The 21,191-nt window shown below is 39.2% G+C and overlaps 2 protein-coding genes across 3 annotated transcripts; one reads left to right on the top strand and one right to left on the bottom strand.

Annotated features, from left to right (window-relative positions):
• Nucleotides 1-266: 266 nt before the first annotated feature.
• Nucleotides 267-12,395, bottom strand: armc1 (armadillo repeat containing 1). 2 transcript variants are annotated; one of them, XM_037756968.1, is made up of 7 exons: nt 12,164-12,395; nt 8,107-8,315; nt 7,007-7,098; nt 4,840-5,032; nt 4,173-4,289; nt 3,037-3,111; nt 267-2,444 (listed from the first exon to the last, which is right to left on the bottom strand). In XM_037756968.1, the coding sequence occupies exons 2-7, from the start codon at nt 8,266-8,268 to the stop codon at nt 2,253-2,255; spliced, it is 831 nt and encodes a 276-aa protein (XP_037612896.1). In that variant the 5' UTR covers nt 8,269-8,315; nt 12,164-12,395; the 3' UTR covers nt 267-2,252. The 2 variants fall into 2 exon arrangements, with proteins under 2 accessions (XP_037612896.1, XP_037612895.1); XM_037756967.1 differs by having other exon boundaries at nt 8,107-8,318; nt 12,164-12,394.
• Nucleotides 12,396-14,424: 2,029 nt separating this feature from the next.
• On the top strand, nt 14,425-20,097 carry mtfr1 (mitochondrial fission regulator 1). The gene is made up of 8 exons (XM_037757424.1): nt 14,425-14,550; nt 15,863-15,971; nt 16,271-16,369; nt 17,100-17,236; nt 17,356-17,585; nt 17,742-18,012; nt 18,344-18,524; nt 18,725-20,097. Exons 2-8 carry the CDS (start codon nt 15,936-15,938, stop codon nt 18,770-18,772), a joined length of 1,002 nt encoding a protein of 333 aa, XP_037613352.1. The 5' UTR covers nt 14,425-14,550; nt 15,863-15,935; the 3' UTR covers nt 18,773-20,097.
• Nucleotides 20,098-21,191: the final 1,094 nt, after the last annotated feature.

Raw genomic sequence — 21,191 nt, forward strand, 5'->3', positions numbered from 1 at the left:
GCACCCAGGCTGGGGGAGGTGGTGGGCAGGCCACAGAATCGCCCTGGGGCACCTCACTTATGCACCAGTAAAGAAAGCTGAATTTCCCCTCTCTCTCTCGGCTAAGAATGGTTGCTGCCTTCAGCAATTTGATCTGACAAAGTAAGGCCTGGTGTGACCACTGCACATGCCATGAAGAGTATCACGAGAGTATAACACTGGGAAGTGATAGGCCAAAACCATCGTATCATATTCAGTATAACCAGCCACAAAAACAAAGCACCAGACACATTTTGATTTGAAGTTTATCATCGTTTGCATTAACAGTGTGAGGGAATCTACAGTTTTAAGATCTGCGTTACATTATATTACATTTGATGACAGACACGTGAAGTCTGTTCATGAAGTTACCTTTTTGAGGACTTTGTTTGTTTTTTGTCATCCTTACTGGTTAATCTAACTGTTGTGGGAAATTTACACTTTGATGAACACGTGAGAAAAGTTCTAAGAAACAATGTTCAAGTATTTCTTTGCAGTATGAGCCGACACCAAAAGTTAAAAATTAAATTACAAGATTGAATTTAGATCAATTCTGTGCAAAATGGACAAATAAAGAAGAATTGTTAATACTGATGATAATCCTAACTGATACCCTTTATTCAAAAACATGATTTTGAAGGCGGATGATGAACTATAATAACTACATTTAACGCAAAAAATATTATTGCTTTTCTAGAGAACAACCACCATCAATTCAGATTACTCAGGTCATTTCTGTGCCGTTCCTCTCTTCGTTTGACCTCAACCAACTGTGACGTCTCCGCACCATCAGAACAAATAAAAGTCGCCTGGTCAGCATTGTATATATACTGTAATAATTATTAATGACACTCACACAAGTCAGAGGAGATAATAATGAAACCTGGTGTGAGTCACGGGGTCGTAAAGGCTAAAGGAAAAGGAATAAACTCACTAAGAGCGTTAGCATTAGCTGCTATAATCCTATTTTGTGACATAAAATGCAAAATTACAAAAACAGAACGAAAATCTCCTTCACATGTAAAAGGTCTGAGATTTTAGGGTAATCAGGCACCATTTACAAAATGTACATAACCACACTCTCGCTCCACTACTGAGTCCTCTGTATGTGCGTGTGAGCGTGCACCAACATGACCAACTTTGCTTTAAGGACACTGCTGGCGAAACTGAAAATTTAACTGAACAGGTGGAGCAACAATACTGTAAAAAATGTCAGTGGAGAGTCCAGGTAACAAGCAGGCAGCTAACAGGTTGGTCTTATACATGCTGTGCTACTAAAACTACAGAAGACTATAATGTTGATGTGAGATAGAGGGCTGAAAGCAGAGGTAGCCTAAGGTCTGTGCAATTCAGTCAGAACTCACATTGGATTTTCATGTATTACAGTTAAGCGCAGTGAGGGGTATATTAATCAGCTCTTCTTTCAGTATGCAACAGTCTAATGCACGTGAGCCTCTTGCTGGTGTCGAGTTTACTATTTCTACTGAGCAGACGTCCCTCAGTAAGCTAAAATGTGCTGCTGCTAAGGGGCCACCTGGGAAGCACCAAACGTTACACGCTCGGAGCTCTCAAATTATTTGAATGACCGATGAAAAAATAATATTAAAGTAAAATGTCAAAAAAAAGGCACACACAATAAATCACAGATCTAGGCATCAGGTAAGATTGGCACAAAAGACTCATAGCATGCTAATAAAACTGAAGGGGGAAGAAAAAAAATAGGAAATTAAAGAAAAATATGTATAGTAAAGAGGACAGCGATTGAGAAAAGACACTAGGAGGAAAGCAACCAAAAAAATCATGCACAAAACAAAAAGGAACTCCCAATTTTCCGACGTATTCAAAATCAGCCTCGGAGCATCTAAATGTGTCTGCCACATGTGCAGCGATGCACATTTCCAGAATGCTATTTGGTTTGATTTCAAGTCCTCCGGCTATATCTTGTGAGATACATATGCAGCTAGTATATAGTTGTGCACACACAGCCAGTAGTGGGATCGGTAGCTCGATATTTACACAAGTTATTGCAGGTTCCACTCGACAGTCCAGCACTTGTTGCACACACGTTGGGGCCGGGTTCAGTGTGCTTAGCGGAGGGGAGTCTAGACTAGTGTGGGGTCCGCGAGGCAGGGCTTAGTCCGGGGACAAGGTTGAGAGACGCTAAGGCTGCAGCTGGATGGTAACTTTAGAGAAAACCTACGGAGCAGAGAGTGAGAGAGAAACACAGGAAGTGGTCACCAGTAAAAGGAGCGCGTCAGGAAGTTGGCGGCCGTGCTGAGCCAGCCCATGCCGTCCGTGATGGAGCCGACGCGCGTGACTGCTTTGTCCTGCTCCTGGGACGGACTCTCCTCCTCGGGCAGGTAGTCTGGGATGTCGGTGTTCTCCTCTACCAGCTCCGCCGAGTCCTCCTGGAATGGCAAGATCAGCTGCACAAAGACAGAAGAGAAAAATGTTTTTTTTAAATCAACAGCAAGGAGAATAATTTGTTTATATTATCACATAGCATGCAATTAGTCAAAAAAAACAATTCCAGGATTAATGTAAAGAACAGTTGTTTGACTACTGAGATCTGGATTCCATGACTGAGCCAGGTCTGACCCCTGCTGGCCACATTATATACGACTATCAATGTGGCCTTTGCCAATTATTTCTTATTATTTGAGCAATAATTGTCAGAATTCTTTACAGATTATTCAAAAACAAACACTTTGGAACCTCATATGTTGTTAGGTTCACTATATTTGAGCTCCAAATTGGTAACACTGCTGTAAAAAGGTGCAACTGGGACTGGTCATGTGTTTGGCTAAAAGAAGCTAGCCTACAGGCTGAGGCAGAGATGTGACTAGCTAATCATGTCAGTGTGAATAAGTCTCAGCCGCAGGCAAGGGCGGCCACACTCCCTGTACAGAGATACACACAACATACAGTACAGTGTGCATGCTGATCTATCCACTGGAAATGAGTCTTAGCAATTTAAGGTAAAACAGATATTACAGGTTTTCTTCTTTGTGTCCTTACCTCTCCTCCGTCCTCTGTCTTCACCACCTGCTGAGCTATCATTACTTTGGTGGAGTTGATCGCTGTACCCAACGCCTGTGAGGTGAAACAAACAAACACTTGTTTTCATTTCTTATACTTTTTATTTCTGTCTTCAGCTCAAACATGAACAGAATAATTTTGGTAAATTAAATCTTAATGCTTAATACTGCTGTTGTTAAGAGAACATTTGCATCCAGTCTAGACAAACTAGACTATTTCTGATCGAACATGACAAATACTTGACTGTTTTAAATACCAATAATAAAGTTAAGATCTAACTTTTTGTTCTAAAAACTTTTGCAATAACTGAAGGGAGCAGATTTTCCCACTTTTAATATCATCAAAAACAGGCAACAGCCCAGCAATCAGTAAGTTACAGACTAGTGAAATGTGCCAGCCTATAGATGTTTGACAGTGTTTAAAAAGGTTGAATGTCAAGTTAAGTGGTTCAAGTTTCAAGGACACAGTGTTTTGTTTAGTAATAAATCAGGACATGTACGGATAAAGTGGTATTTATTCCATAAACTGGACAGAAGGTGAAATAAGCAACTGGTATTGACCAAAATTACAACTGATAATTATTTCAGACATTGGCATGAATATGGTGTACCCCTAAAGGCCCAGACACATCAAACCAACATCAGAAAACTAGTGGCGGCGAAGGCCGACTGTTGCTTTGCTTCCCGTCGCCTGTGTCTTACACTTGAACACACCGCAAAGACTACAGCCAACGGCCAACTAGCACGGAAATAACTCTCCATATTGCTTCACACCAGCAGGTCACAGTAGTCTGTATTCGCCATTCAAAAAGGGAAATCAGAAGACCTAAGACGGCGGATATACAAGCCGTTGTTATGATACGTACATGAAACAAAGCAAAGCAATGTCTTTTTCTGGCAGTTTACAGTATACCCACCTATTAGCCAAAAAGTACATTGGAATATACAGAAGAGTATACCCACTTCCTCCTTGGTAACCTGATACCCATCTACCTAGTAATACACCCACCTCATCAACGACCACTACACCACTGCCGATGGCCCAACACTGGCCGACGGTGGTGTGTCGAGGCCTTAAGTTCCTGGTTGATTTTCTGCGTCGGGACAGACACCTACCTCAGCTTTAAGGTCGGAGCGGATCCTGACAACACATCTCTTGACAGCCATCTGGAAGGTGAAGCTGATGACCCCTCGAATCTTCAGCAAAGCCTCCTCACAAAGGCTCCGTCGAGTCTGACAACAGACAGGTAACAGATGAAAGGTATGAGTAGATGTGTGAAACCACAAAGCCACCATGTCATGGGTTAAGGTCAGGGGGTATATTAAACAGTATACGATTGGAAATGGAGGTGGTGCAGAATCAGCTACAGCTTAATTATATATTACATATATTATAAAACATTACATTGCTACATAGAACCTGCTGTTGAGAAATAGTTTACATGGCTATAGTTCCCAGGTGCCACAGTCTTGTGTGTTTGTGCTGTAGCGATAGCGAGGCGGCCCACCAGAGGCCGTCTGTCTGTTGTAATGTAATCTGGCTCGGTGCAAGCGTCCTGCAGAGCAGCATTCAGGTTCAATCTCAACGTCCTGCTGTTCAATGGCTGACATTTACAACCTGACCCCCCTCCTGTGCCAGATAGACACCGCTAAGCTGCACTGACAACACTGATAATGACAGCAGCAAACACGATAGCCCAAAAAGAGATTTTTGTGCATCAACAGACACTCAGTGTGTCTGAGCTGTCGTGTTAAGTCCTGAATGCACCCCGTGAACACTCACAGGATCATCCAGTCCGTCAATGTGCAGCACCACCGTTTTGGCCCTCTTGTTGTTGGAGCCCAGGAAGAACTGGGCTTTCTTCTGGCAGGATGCCGCGGCCGCCTCGGCCTGTTCCGCCTCTTCTTTACCAGCTAGCTGCAAAATCTCATAGATCTCAGAGGCCAGCAGTTTGGTCTCCCCGGGTGACGTACTCCTTTGGTGAGAGAGAGTAATAAAAGGGAAGAGGGGGAGACAATCATGAAAGAACAATTTGTCAAAATTTGTCAAATGTGGTTTATGTACACACAAGTGGTCAGTAGTGCATTTGTAAGTACATCTGTAACAATACTATGTGACGTGACGGCCAACAGAGAATATCCAAGCTTAACTCACCCTTATTGTCTAAATCCTGCCCTCCAAGTGCACAGGTAAATAAAGTGAAAACCACACCCCTGTGCCCATAACCGGAAATGATAGTATCTCAAAAGAATGTGTGCAGCAGCCTAAACAAATAATAATAAACAATACAGGCTGAATGTACATTCTGGCTCCTATAGTGGGTATCTTGTGCACTTTTAAATGTGCCATATTATGGTGCCAAGATATTTCCGTTGAAAGACAAGATAAAGCAAAGGCAGATAAATCACGATGCCTGTACGCCTCTGTAGGAGAGGAGAAGGGTGAATCGTGCCTCAACTTGAAATGAATCGATTAAGCTTCAATGTATGTGGTCTGAATCTGACCATGTCCTTCCTGGATTTGACACTGGAGACGTAGACCTCAGCTACAGGGTGCCACAGTGAGCCCTGTCACCATCTAACCTTTCAATCCATTTACAAATACTGTCTCCCAATCCCAATATGTTTGCACAACCATTTAGTGTACCAAAAGACAATGCAGCTACCCATCACACAACATTCACACTCATGCAAATTGAGCCTATTCTGCCCTTTAGCTGCGTTTTTAATGCCTGTTTAGTTAAAAATCTATACCAGAGCACAATATTTTAGTGTGCAGCAGCTTCCCTTAAAGAAGCCACATGAGGTCAGTTGCACTTGCTGATATTTTGTGAGGGATCCTGAGATAAACCTGCAGGCTATACTGCTTTATATGTCATCAAGTCATCACTCCTTCTATAGTAACAACATACGACACCAGCTGTCTGGCGTGGCTGCCCTCTGGGAGCCTGGTACTCCCCGACGCTGTACGACACATCCCTAATCCGGCTATACGACACCAAACACTCTCAATTGATCTTCACTTCTATGCAATGGATAAGAGGCAACATCTTCTTGAGCTTGAAGGAATAAAAATGGTCTCATTCACACCTGTTTGGTGCAACTATGCTGGGCGCTCCCCCTCAGCCATGTGTTCCCACTCTGTCCAGCTATGATCGACCTCTACCCAAAGTCAGATCGACTGGACTGCGAGCAGGGAAAGCTGCTGCCGTTACTGCAGGGCTCCTCCTGATGCCACGCCTGACTAGCTGAAGTGACTGGCTTACTCCAGGGCAAGCAAGAGCTTTGCCGCAGGAAGAGAAGGAGGAGGGGGTGGGGGGCATAATCATACATGCTACAGCCGGCCACTTGAACAAGGCTCTATTCCTATCAGGGGTGCTGATGAGGACCAGCAGTCACTTAGCAAAACTGCCACAGAGCCTCGGGTGAGACCACCTATCTGGAACACGACACCTCCTCAAACCAGACCTACATGGGTTACCAGAGCGTGTTCATCAGGCTCTATTAGAAAATGATAGATTCAATTGTGTACAATGCCTCCAGAAAAGACAAAGCAACAAAGATATATACCATGTGAGCAAAATGAGCCACCTCTGCAAAATAACCCGCTAACTCCACGACAAAAACAAGAACAAACATGAGCTTACATCAGTAAAAACACGCAGAGAGAGAGAGAGAGGTGGCAAGATGCATTAAAGTCTATAAGATGCAGAAACAGCAGTTTAACCGTTTAGCACCCTGTCCTAATTCAACATTAATCCCATTCATCCTGACATGGCAAATGGAAGGACATCACCCTGTCTGGAAAATTTGCAGACTGGCACACATTGTCTGTGCAAAACAAAAGAAAATCCTAGGTTATGGTTTTAGGTAAAGAAAGTGCACAGTTAGCATGTGTGTGTGTGTGTGTGTGTGTGTGTGTGTGTGATGTGACGGTGACAGGGACTTGCTTCTGCATGACATTCTGCAAACTCAGCATCATGCCCAGCTCGCCCTTCATCTTCTCCCTGTTGGCTCGACATTCTGCCAGGTAGCGCACGGCCTGCAAGGACAAGGGCAACCGTTATCTATCCGCCGCTGAAAGCTGACAGACTTTGTGATATCATAATAGAAAAAGAGAGAGAGAGAGAGAGAGAGAGAGAGAGAGCTTTTAAAATGGGTGAGCATGTGCAATGAGAAAATATTACATAACCAAAATAGATACGCATGCACTGACCCCATGTTTACATTTCACGGGTTACCGTCAAGGAGCCACTGTTATATAAAGCCAAGTCATGTACTGTACAAAAGGGTGGTGGTGGTGGAAGTGTGGAGAGGTTGCTTTAAGACCTTGTAATGTGTTTTCACCACGAACCAAACAGCAGATGTCACCATTGTACAGTATTTTTAAATATGTAGCTGTTTTAAAGCCACCACGTATCAGCTCGTGACTGGGACACAGTGGTTGGAGGAATGGCCTCCTTACAGTCACTGAAACCTGCTCTGACACTGCTGGACAGCAGGGGGGACAAAATATGACATGAAAACACCTAAATTACTTAACTAGTAGGGAGCATAACCAGTTGTTTAATTTAATCAAAACAGCTGCTGTAGGTATTTCAGCTAGAATGTTTAAATAATGTATTTCTGTTTTGTATGAATAATCAGCCCTGTGTGGTCAAACCATATAGTTTTGTGGCAGCTGTTGCTAAGAGGTAGAGCGGGTCACCTACCAAGGGTTGTCGGTTCGATCTGCGGCTCCTACAGTCCACATGTCGAAGTGTCCTCGAGCAAGATACTTAACCCCAAAAAATTGCTTCCGAAGGCTGTGCAAATTAGTCTCTGTGCAAATGAGTATTTAGATCAGGTTGGCACCTTGCATGGCAGCCTCTGCAATCAGTGTATGAATGTGTGTGTGAATGGGTGAATGTTGACATGTAGTGTAAAGCGCTTTGAGTGGTCAGAAGACCAGAAAGGCTCTATATAAATGCAAGTCCATTTTCCATATCTGTGATGTAAAGAGTCTTATGTGTGAACACATGAAACATGTAAATAAATGGATGCTGCTTACCAATAGTGCTGAGTAGACGACCTGTGGGTTGGGGTGGTCCAAAAAAAGGATGAGACCCGGCAAACAGCCTTGGTCTTCTACTATGGCTCTTCGGTTCAGGGGGTCCGCAGCAAGATCTCGCAGCTGGTTCACCACGGTCAGTGCATCCAGCTCCGCACTCATGGTGCCTCCTGTCTTGATGCCACGCACATCAAACCAACCTCTTCACTCTACTGAGAAAAAAAGAGATAAGGTAAATAAGGGAGCTTACATTATATATTGGGGCAGCAGTAGCTCAATCCGTAGGGACTTGGTTTGTGATCAAGTCCCCGCATGGACCAAGTACAGAGTGTGGACTGGTAGCTGGAGAGGTGCCAATTCACCTCCTTAGCACTGCCGAGGAATCCTTGAGCAAGGCAACTGCTTGGGGCGCCTGTCCATGGGCAGCCCCCCTCGCTCTGACATCTCTCCATTAATGCATGTGTATAGGTCCTGTTTGTGCATGTGTGTATGTATTTCGGGCCTCTGTGCGTAATGTTTAAAAATATTGAATTTGCCCTCAGGGATCAATAAAGTATGTCTTCTTCTTCTATACAAATTAGGGCTGCAGCTAATTTCATAATCAAATGACCTGTAGATTCTCAATTAATTCTTAGGACTACAAAGGAAATGGGTGAAATTGTCTATCAAAGTTTCCCAGAGTCCAAGCTGACGCCTTCAATTTATAATTTTTTTCTGACACCTGATAAAGTGCCCAAAGATATTAAAAATGCAATAACAGAAAATAAGACACATTTTCCACATTTGAGAAGCTGGAACCAGTGAATGTTTGGACTTTTATTTTCATAAAGGCCAACATTAATTGTCAAAATTGTTTTTCTACGAATAAACTAATCAATGAATCAACCAGTTGTTGCAACACTAATACAACTGCTTTTTTATGTGTACAACAAAACATATTTGGTTGGAGAATAATGACACACCTTGCAACATTAAACTACAAATATTAAACTTTCACATTGCCTTAGACCACGTTTTTACTGATTTGTTGGGAGTTTCTGGGTCTTTATATCAGCAATAACCTCTGAATTGTGGTGCTACACAATCTGACTGATTAGTATTACTCTTGTAAAGTTACTGATTTTACTGATATGCATTAATTGTTTTCTACGAATAAACTAATCAATGAATCAACCAGTTGTTACAACACTAATACAACTGCTTTTTTTATGTGTACAACAAAATATATTTCTGCAGAATAATGACACACCTTGCACAATTAAACTACAACTATTACACTTTTACAACAATCCCATTGCCTTAGACCACGTTTTCTCAATCTGACTGATTAGTATTACTCTTGTAAAGTTACTGATTTTACTGATATGCATTGATAAGACTGTGGTTATCACAGGGAAAGTACGTATAGCTTAGCATGGACTTTTATTTGTTTGTCTACGATTCAACTAATCAATGAATCAAGCAGTTGTTGCAATACTAATACAACTGCTTTTTATGTGTAAACATATTTCTGCAGAATAATGACACACCTTGCAACATTAAACTACAAATATTAAACTTTTACAACAATCCCACTGCCTTTGTTAGAGTTTCTGGGTCTTTATATCAGCAATAACCTCTGATATGTGGTGCTACACAATCTGACTGATTAGTATTACTCTTGTAAAGTTACTGATTTTACTGATATGCATTCGCTTAGCATGGACTTTTATTTTCATAAAGACCAACATTAAATTGGCTGTCAAAATTGTTTTTCTACTGAATAAACTAATCAATGAATCAACCAGTTGATACAACACTAATACAACTTATGTGTACAACAAAACATATTTCTGCAGAATAATGACACACCTTGCAACATTAAAACTTCAAATATTAAACTTTTACAACAATCCCATTGCCTTAGACCACGTTTTTACTGATTTGTTGGGAGTTTCTGGGTCTTTAAATCAGCAATAACCTCTGAAATGTGGTGCTACACAATCTGACTGATTAGTATTACTCTTGTACAGTTACTGATTTTACTGATATGCATTGATAAGACTGTGGTTATCACAGGAAAGTACCTATAGCTTAGCATGGACTTTTATTTTCATAAAGGCCAACATTAAATTGGCTGTCAAAATTGTTTTTCTACGAATAAACTAATCAATGAATCAACCAGTTGTTGCAACACTAATACAACTGCTTTTTTATGTGTACAACAAAAAATATATGGTGGAGAATAATGACACATCTTGCAACATTAAACTACAACTTTTACATCAATCCCATTGCCTTAGACCACGTTTTACTGATTTGTTGGGAGTTTCTGGGTCTTTATATCAGCAATAACCTCTGAAATGTGGTGCTACACAATCTGACTGATTAGTATTACTTTTGTAAAGTTACAGATTTTTACTGATATGCATTAATAAAGCGTCTTTGAGTTCTTTAAAAGCTATATATAAGTTGAATTTATTATTATTATTAATTGTTTTTCTACAAATAAACTAATCAATCAATCAAGCAGTTGTTGCAACACTAATACAACTGCTTTTTTATGTGTATAACAAAACATATTTGGTTGGAGAATAATGACACACCTTGCAACATTAAACTACAAATATTAAACTTTCACATTGCCTGAGACCACATTTTTACTGATTTGTTGGGAGTTTCTGGGTCTTTAAATCAGCAATAACCTCTGAAATGTGGTGCTACACAATCTGACTGATTAGTATTACTCTTGTACAGTTACTGATTTTACTGATATGCATTGATAAGACTGTGGTTATCACAGGAAAGTACCTATAGCTTAGCATGGACTTTTATTTTCATAAAGGCCAACATTAAATTGGCTGTCAAAATTGTTTTTCTACGAATAAACTAATCAATGAATCAACCAGTTGTTGCAACACTAATACAACTGCTTTTTTATGTGTACAACAAAAAATATATGGTGGAGAATAATGACACATCTTGCAACATTAAACTACAACTTTTACATCAATCCCATTGCCTTAGACCACGTTTTACTGATTTGTTGGGAGTTTCTGGGTCTTTATATCAGCAATAACCTCTGAAATGTGGTGCTACACAATCTGACTGATTAGTATTACTTTTGTAAAGTTACAGATTTTTACTGATATGCATTAATAAAGCGTCTTTGAGTTCTTTAAAAGCTATATATAAGTTGAATTTATTATTATTATTAATTGTTTTTCTACAAATAAACTAATCAATCAATCAAGCAGTTGTTGCAACACTAATACAACTGCTTTTTTATGTGTATAACAAAACATATTTGGTTGGAGAATAATGACACACCTTGCAACATTAAACTACAAATATTAAACTTTCACATTGCCTGAGACCACATTTTTACTGATTTGTTGGGAGTTTCTGGGTCTTTACATCAGCAATAACCTCTGATATGTGGTGCTACACAATCTGACTGATTAGTATTACTCTTGTAAAGTTACTGATTTTACTGATATGCATTAGCTTAGCATGGACTTTTATTTTCATAAGGACCAACATTAAATTGGCTGTCAAAATTGTTTTTCTACTGAATTAACTAATCAATGAATCAACCAGTTGATACAACTTATGTGTACAACAAAACATATTTCTGCAGAATAATGACACACCTTGCAACATTAAACTACAAATATTCAACTTTCACAACAATCCCATTGCCTTAGATCACGTTTTACTGATTTGTTAGGAGTTTCTGGGTCTTTAAATCAGCAATAACCTCTGAAATGTGGTGCTACACAATCTGACTGTCCTTTTAAAGTTCCTGATGTGACTGATATGCATTGATAAGACTGTGGTTATCACAGGAAAGTACATAGCTTAGCATGCTTTACTAGGCACACACATACAATCATGCAGTTTAATCCCATGCTTTACTGCTAACACAATCAAGTGAGCATAAATACAAACACTTGTTTTTGCATAAGACACTTTCTACGACCCCCAGCCTCACCTCAAAACACGCCCTGTGCTACAGTGTCAATTCAGCTAAGCTAAGCTAAGCTAAACTAACATTACTTGACATTTATAGCATTACCTTTGTGTCAGTTTCCAGTACAACCATGAGACAACCTCCAGCTGACTTCACTTATAACAGATAAAGTTCCCGACGTCTCCTTAAAAACAACTGTAACAAAGATATAATGTCACTAAACGCTAGGCCTCTGCTCTTTCTTTACTATGCTGCTTTAAGCTAGCAGCTGTGCTCTGTTTGGGTTTTGTGGACACATCAATGGGTGCAGCTTGTTTTGTGAATGAGGACATCCCAGTTTTCCATAGTAATCCTGGTGGTTTAAAGGGGATATATATCCGCCGGGAAGTATAGGAGAGTATAACGAGCATACTTCTTCTTCTTCTTCTTTGGTGTTTATTGGCGGTTGGCAAACCATGTTAGAGGTGCATTACCGCCACCTGCTGGACTACTGGAGAGTGGAGCAGGAGATGGTGCAGAAACAAAATAAAATAAAATAAAAAAATAATAATAAAAAAATAAAAATAAAATAAAAAAATAATAATAATAATAGTAATAATAATAATGAGGAAAACTCACCATCTGGACTGGAGAGTGGAGCAGGAGATTGTGCAGAAACAAAATAAATTAAAAAAATATATAATAATAATAATAATAATAATAATAATAATAATGAGGAAAACTCTAGATTTGTTTAAAGGTCCCATATCGTGCTAATTTTCAGGTTCATACTTGTATTTTGTGTTTCTACTAGAACATGTTTAAATGCTGTAATGTTAAAAAAAAACATTATTTCCCTCATACTGTCAGCCTGAATATGCCTGTATTTACCCTCTGTCTGAAACGCTCTGTTTTAGCGTATTTTGACGGAATTGCAACAGGATTGCGTTGCTAGGCAACAGCTTGGGTCCATGGGTACTTCCTGTCAGTTGATGACATTCACATACACTGCAACCAGGAATAAACTGAGACACATTTAGTATATTTACGTTTAAAACTAGACAGGGTCTAAATATTGTATAATTGTGACATCACAAATGGACAGAAATCCTGACAGCTTGTTTCAAATGCAGAGTTTCTGAATACGGGCTGTGTGTATTTCCCTGTGTATTGAGTGTTTCGATGCTTTAACAGTATTTATATAAGACTTAAGCCTGCTTTATAATAAAAAAAACATGAAAATCTTACTTTTTTATAATATGTCCCCTTTAACTAAATCAGTTTCTCTTAAAAACTGAATAATTTCACAGTATATGTTATCTGCTGTATTCCCCAATAGACCTGACAATGAAAAATGTCCTGATGTTTTGCCTTCCTTAGTGACTGGAAAAGGTGATTCCTCTGGATACTGTAATTCCTGCAGTGTATCAGTACATGTTCGACAGTTTCTTGTTGATTACAATATGTGCATTTCCCAGTTGGGTGCTTGCCTATTCTATATAATGTATGGTTAAGACCTTTTTTTTATTATCTATCTTTTTATTGAACAAATTCAAATTTACAAACAACATGGCTCATAGATCATTGCATTAGAGTAAAAGGACAAGGTGAATACAGAACAAGAACAAATAAAATATGTAAAATTATACATGAAAATAATAATAAATTAAATTAAGGGCTATAGGGCTGTACCTGTAATTCATATTATTCTATTATACCAAGAAGTTTCAAAGCATTTTTGTTTTTCATGACTTTAAGGGGTTTTATTAAAGAAAGAAACTCAGAATGAAACACATTAAACCTAGGTTTCACTTTCGTATACTTGGATTTGTGCCAATAAAGTTTTCCAAGGATGAGAATGTTATTCACCAGAAAGTCATCTTTGTTGTTGTCCCTGACAAGTCCATAAACAATGTCCTTTTGAGAGAAGTTCTCAGATGAGAAACTTTTGGGAAAAGCCAGTATATACAGTATATCAAGCCATAAAGCTCCAGAATACATAAAATAAAAAAATAAATGATCAGTAGTTTCAGTATCATCACAAAATACACAGTTATTGGTTTCAATTTCAAATCGTTGTCGCAACAAATCACTGGATGGATGGTGATACACTCAATTTAATATTTTAAAATGGATTTATTTTGCTTTCGGAGTTATGGGGAATTTTAATTCTATATAATGTATTGTTATAAGACCTGTATGTCCTATTCTCTGTGGCGTGATAACGAGCATACACAAGGTTCCTGGCATATGATTGGACAGTGTAATATAATCGACTGATGTAAGAACCAATCAGCAGATAGCTCAGTTTTAAAGCTCAAAGACAATTGGTGCATTTGCCTGTCAATCAATCTGACTAACCAATGCTGACATCCCATTGGCCACAACATAATCCCTATAATTCCATTGGCTCAGATGTATTCCTGATCCCGCCCACATTGCTCCTGCTGGATCCGTCGGTTGACAAGGTGGAAAAACTTACTAAAGTTATCTAACTACAAGCTTCAGTCTCGGTAAGTTACTTTAAAATCACATAACACAGATCTTCTAATGTGAATGTAACATTTACATTAACTATCACACGTCAAGGTCAACTAGAATCGTGTGTGTCTTCGAGGTATCGTAGTGAATGTGTCAACGGTTGTGAAGTTGGCTGGAGTTAGCTGGTTATGCTAGTTAGCATCGTTGATTAGCCACTCAAATGCTAACACATGAGCCTGTCACATACACATGATATCAGCTATCATCTGTCACACATCTGCACTTTTACACGTTTCTTTGAGTCCTTATTTAAGATAAAGTAAGATATTACTAATTTGCAGTGTACAGCAGCAAAGTGGATAGTGAAAAAAACAAGATGCATCAGCTAACACAGTAAAAAAGAGGTAAACAAAGTAACAAAATATGAACCATTTAAATAGAAGGAAGTATAAAAATAGGAGCAGTATATACAGTATTGACAAAAAACAGACTATTCACAAAATGCACAAGTGGAAAATTATATTGCACAGTGAGAATGAATGAAATTCCACCTAAAATATCAGGTTATTGTCAGTTTATTATGCATTTTTAGCTACAATTTTGCAATTTTTGCTAAAATAAAAGCATTAAAACTGTTTTATAGACTGTACATATTTAATTTATTTATTGTACATACTACATTTATTTATTGATGGACAGTACACACTTTGTCACCCATTCACTCTGTATCTTTTATATCTCTATTTATTGTTTTTATCATTTTTGTATACCTTTACCTCTCCTGTGTTTCACTCTGTTTGCTGATTTTACACCTCTCTGGGGATTAATAAAGGTTCATCTTATTTTATCTTATCTTAATGTTATTCATGTAAAGATCATAACTTGTATTTACTTTGTTTCTTCTTTCACAGTTTTATTATATGTCGCACTTGTTGAGAAAATTGATTATTAGAGAAATTGTAATTACTTAATCAGTTATTGGCAGCAATGATAATATCGGACAGATAATTATATTGCCAGTATTATTAAAGGCTGTTACAGAATGTATGTGTATTTCACTGGAGCATCTTAACACAGGTATACATTTTACTACCTTTTTATTATTGATATGTTCTCTGATGTCCAGTTTTAACAGTTACCTTATTTATTTATTTTATCTGCTTTTATTGTCTTGGTGAAGCACTTTGTTTTCAAAAGTGCTATATCAATTTATTATTATTATTATTATTATTATTATATATTGCAGAGGCATACAGCTCCTCAAGAAGTTATTCTTGGTTGTAAGTTTTGTGTTTTAAGGGGATTTAACCTGAATTTCTCCCCCTTGTTCTGTGTTTCGTCTAGATGGCCGTTTGGTGATGATCCCCTTGGTGTTGGGGCATGTGTCCGTCTGCCCTTGTGAAACACATCAACAGAAATGAGTAAAGACAATCCACGGATAGAAATGGACCTGGTATGTGACAATCCGTGTTGATGTCTGACTCAATATATGTCTGCTAAACACACTATTTCCATATATTTCAAAATTTGATTTCATAGTCTTACATAGACCTTGAAACACCACCGCATTGTACCTTTGTCTTGCTCTTCATCTGAAAGCCTATTGTTAAGGTCTCTCATGTTCAATATCTGAGAAGTACCGGCCATGGACTAGTGAATGTGACTCCATTTAATTAATTAATAAATTAATTGTAATTGTCAGAAAGTGGCAAATTATTCTTTCATTTGTGTGTTTCTTCTTTTGTTTTGCAGGCTTCTGGAACAGCCAAGGCCTATGGGTCCTCAAGAAGTATTGTGAGAAGAATAGCTTCTAGTCTTCCCTTTAACCCCTGCCCCAGGGTCCATTTTCAGGTAGGGAAGGTTACCGTGATCATAATTATTATAATGTTGTGTAAATTAACAGGTAGACCCGTCAGTCGGTAGTATGTATATCTTGTATTTTAAGTTAATGGCGTGTTGTCACATTTGATAGATCCCTGTCTCCTCTCCTGTCTTTCTGCCTGTTGGCGTCACAGTTATGTGAAAACAAATCACACACCCTCTCAGGTTGTCTGGCTGTTTTCATTTATGAACCATAAACAGAGCAGATGAAGTCATTAGAACAGAGAGATTTTGTTATCATCAGAGTACTGACTGTGTGTCCAGAAGTTTTTGAAACTGTAAACAAGTCAACTTTTGAGAAATCAGTTTGCATGTAACTGAAAAACTGAATTACTTTTCTTTACTCTTCTGTCTCTTTCAACACTGTGCGTTCTCTCTTTTCTTCTTTTCTTCTGTCTCCAGCTACCCTCCCTAGCTTTGAGGAATGCAGTATGTCTGCTTTAGGTCAGTTTGTTCAGCAACCTTCAACAACCTTGAGCTGATTAAAGACCTTCTGAGCTCCCTTCTAATCTTCCTGAACCTTTCATTAACATTGTATAGATTCCCTCCACACCTCTTCCCGCTGAACTGCCTTCATTCCCTATTTTTTACTTAATAACTTCCTTTTATTAGTTGTTAAAATGGAGTGTTATAATGTAGCTTGGCTCTTTTATGGCATGTTTTTTTGTCCAAATGTTTAACATGGTTCTCTCTCCGACAGCTTTATCCGTATAGTGAGGACGCTGGTGTCCTGATTGGCGCCAGGAGGCAGAATGGTTTGGTGGCGTCTCTGGCTGATGTCGGATGGATCGACAGGGATGACGAGGATGACGAGGATGACGAAGACCCCTTTGGCAGGTGAGAGCGGGATAGTCGGCTAACATCTTCAAGGGGGAGAATTGCAGTTTCATGTGTATGAATTTACTTGTTCCCGTGAGTAGCATCTAGTAAAACGTATTTCTGCATTATTGAAACAGGTCAGTGATCCCATCAGGACTCGTGTTCCGATCCCATCAGCCTCAGAGAAAACCCTTAACCCGCCAGAGTTCACTGCCGAGCCTGCATCAGGGGGCTCCGGACCCCCAGGGGCCAACGGCCGTCAACGATGAGGCCATTCAGAAGATCGGCGCACTGGAGACGGAACTTGCCAAACTCAGAGCTCAGATAGCACTAATCGTTTTGGCTCAGGAAAAGACCACACAGCCAGGTATCTCTTACACAGCCTTAAAAAACTACAAATATTTCCGCATGGTTTAAATGCATTTTTTGCTTCACTGCAGTAATATAAAACGTCCTCTAGATGGCAGCGGAGTTTCAAATGTCACACAGCTTTAAGCTTTTTCTTTCCTTTGTTTCACTTCAGCTGCTACCACAGGGACACCTCCACCTCCCCCTCCACCCGGTGGCACCCTGCCTCCCCCTCCCCCACCACCACCACCACCTCCTCCTCCTCCCCCACCACCGCCACTACTCTTGAGTCTCCAGCGGACATTTTCTGCCATTGACTTGATTAAGGAGCGCAGAGGGATGAAGACAGACAGCCAGACAGTTTTGGATTCAAGGCCAGCAGAAATCCCGAGCATGCTCGACGTCTTGAAAGACATAGGCAAAGTCAAGTTGAGATCAGTCAAAAGGTATGTCTCTACTTAAATAGTGAATCAATACATTTAGAAATTATCAAACGTGAAGACTAAAGTATTTTTTAAGGTAATAGATGTGTATCCCAACTAACAGTAGGTGTTTATGGTCTTGTCTGTGTACATTATTGTAATCAAGTGTCCATAACCACAGATTCAACTCAAGCTGACACATCTTCGCCTCATTTTGTAGTTTATCACATCTAAAGGCAGCTTCAGAACACATGTAGACTTGTATCTTCTTGAGCAGCTGCTATAAAATGGAAAAAAAACATGTTTGTACACTACACAAATAATCAAAGTCTAATCATTTGTTGTCCTTTCATAGTCGTCCAGCGGAAGGTGAAGCCAAAGTAAAGTCCAGCAATCCTGTAGACGCCGCAACTCTCATCGCCGAGGCCCTGAAACGCAAGTTCGCCCACCGCTATCGACACGACAGTGAACAAGGAGACACTGAGGAGTTCAAACTTCCCGTTCCAGAAGTGAAACCTCGAACCGAAACCCCTTTGGTGAGAGATGTTGCTGTATTCATCGCTGTTATGACTCCACTTTGTTTGATTATAATATCATCCACTTATAGTGATCAATTTGAATCAGACAGACGTGATCACTATAAGTTTGTTTCCACTGTATATAGTGTTTTGACTGATCTCATCTAAATGGTTTGTAGGGTCTCATGCTTTATTCTCTCTTCTGTCTGTTTCCACAGTTCGGGCAGCACATGTTGAAGTCAACTGGAAAAAGGAAGTTGATCTGAACTCGAGGTCCAGATGTGCTGCGGACACTTTGAAGTGCCTTATCGACCTTTAAATATCAGCTGTTTCTGTGAAAGAATAAGGGATTCTGCCTGAAGTAGAGGAGTCTGCTCCACGTATCAGTCATCTCATAGTGTTGTATCCATTAGTCATCTTGACCATCCATTTTTGCACTTTTATAACTTATATTAGCTTTCATGATTTTGTTTTTGTTTAACTGAATGTCTTTTTGTTTTTGTGTTAAATAGTTTAAACTTCTGTCCTGAGTGAAAGTGACAGAGGCAACACTACAATCGATAAACGTTATTAGTTTTATTGCTCAATCATTACTTTGCACATAGCATCGTTGGTCAAGTTTGCATTCCCATTGTTAAGGGGTCTGTGAAAACTGAAGAGTTCTTCTACCACAGAGGAAAGGGAGCACTTTCTTACTTGTGGAATATTGTGCTGTATTGTTTATACATGTATGATAGACTAATTTATGATTGGGATCTTCCTATTTATGTTGTGGTTTAAGTAATTAAGTGAGATTTTAACACAGGTAATTATGTCGTAGGTGTGTTCCGTTAATTCCAGGTGGCTTTTAAACAATGTTGTACTTTGAGCCTCAGTTGCCAGTCTTGCCGGGGCTTGTGTGTTTTTTGTTCAAATATATGCATCCCAGTTTTAGTTGATATTATTTATCTCTTTAGTACGAGCCGTGTTTAAGAGCCAAAGACATTCCAGTGATGATCGGCGAGATTCTGCCTTTCACTGCCAAATATCTTTCCATGTCCCTGTTTCTTTTTCCCCCATTTAGGATTATGCTTTAAGAAATAGTGAGGATAACCGATACTGTTAAGCAAAGTTCATATTTGTAGGTTATTGGCGGTACATGTGAAATGTTTTGTTGCTTTATCAGTACCCGTTTTGATAAGATTTGCCTTTTATCACAAAACACTTTCCCAGAACTTAAGACTCACAGTTCCAACATCAGTAAATAAATACTCTATTGTTGTATATTAAAAACATATTTTCGTCATGGGTCCTAAGGTACCTGCTGTTATCAGTATTCCAAAGGTAAAAATTATGCTCACATTTTCATGCCTCGGTTTGAAAATACACACTTGACTCCTTGGGGTCGTGTGAGGTTTTTAGTATTTTGTTCAAAGTGACTGATAGCACATTGTTTCCAGTGTAGTTGCTGCTTCAAGACAACTCTACTAGTATGTTCTATATTTTTTAAGGGAAGGTGGACTGGGTGTCAGTAGTAGGATTTTGTAGAAGAGTTGTCTTCCATAAAAATTGAACTTGAATTGTCAAATTTCTAAATAAAACTTTATGTTCTGTCCCGACTCTGGTGTATGTCTGTTGAGTTTTAACCTAATGAAAGTTGCATATCCTCATGTTAAATTGCACCTAAATAATATTATTTCTGCTGTTAACTACAGTATTAGACTCAGTATTTAGTAGAACAGTATTTCAGATTGTGGCGGTACTGAGTTCCCCAGACTTTAGTTGTTCAGTCAGAAGACTGAAAAACAGTTCCCATCCACATAATAATATAAAATAAAATGCCTTCTTAATAATAATAATGAACAAATGCCTCTTCAATAATGAACAAATGCCTCTATATTAACAAACAATTAAGGAAACTGAAATATTGGTTTGTGTTTTTCCTTTTACCCTCCTTTAAAGTTTTCCCAAATAAAATACACTAAAAGAAATGGGTATAAAGGGTTTCATTGAAAATCAACAAATGAATAGAATACAAAAATACAGCCTGCAGGCGTTAGGCTATTGTAAGGCAAGCCAGATCGTTGCACAAATAGTACCTAAACGTCCCAGTGCAGGTAACCCAATTGGTTGGCACTTAACTTGTTTCCCCAACTAGGAGAGTCAACACTCTCAACAAACAAAACACAAAGATCACAGAATCCCAAAAGGGCCCAAAACAGACCAGAGTTTCTGGTAAAGCTGATAACACATGTTGCATTGAGTGAAGGAGAGATCAGAATGACACTGGGTGTGCAGTTTCCCTCCTCTTTTAAGCCCTACAGAAAGGGCGTTGTTACACCCTGATTGGCCAAGAGGGGAATGCACCAAGCTGCTCTCAACTATCATTTAAGAGCCAGTCCCCACACCCTGCGCAACAGGTGAACTGAATAACCCTCTAATCACTCAGCAACTCAACCAAAAAAACACCAGGGAAAAGGGAAACAACAGCAAGCACCAGAGAATTGGCAGCTGCCACAAGATCATATCTCACATACCGTTTGTCAAACTATAGAAGAGGAAAATGTCCAAATTCCAGTTCCCGACTTTTTCTAGCATGCAATACGAGAGAGGGAAAAGAGAAAGTTAGTGACAATAAATCACGCATTTTCTTTAGTATCTTTATATCATATAAAAGGTGGGAGTCATACTCTGGCCTGTCCTGTG

The sequence above is a fragment of the Sebastes umbrosus genome, chromosome 21 (genome assembly GCF_015220745.1).
Source record: "Sebastes umbrosus isolate fSebUmb1 chromosome 21, fSebUmb1.pri, whole genome shotgun sequence".
NCBI lineage: Eukaryota > Metazoa > Chordata > Actinopteri > Perciformes > Sebastidae > Sebastes > Sebastes umbrosus.

Coding starts and splice junctions, on each gene's coding strand:
- armc1 (XM_037756968.1), bottom strand. CDS start 8,268: ATGAGTGCGGAGCTGGATGCACTGACCGTGGTGAACCAGCTGCGAGAT. Junction 5,033..7,006: donor TTGCAGAATGTCATGCAGAA/GCAAGTCCCTGT, acceptor CTCTCACCAAAG/GAGTACGTCACCCGGGGAGA. Junction 4,290..4,839: donor TTGACGGACTGGATGATCCT/GTGAGTGTTCAC, acceptor GTCTGTTGTCAG/ACTCGACGGAGCCTTTGTGA.
- mtfr1 (XM_037757424.1), top strand. CDS start 15,936: ATGAGTAAAGACAATCCACGGATAGAAATGGACCTG. Junction 16,370..17,099: donor GCCCCAGGGTCCATTTTCAG/GTAGGGAAGGTT, acceptor TCTCTCCGACAG/CTTTATCCGTATAGTGAGGA. Junction 17,237..17,355: donor GACGAAGACCCCTTTGGCAG/GTGAGAGCGGGA, acceptor TTATTGAAACAG/GTCAGTGATCCCATCAGGAC.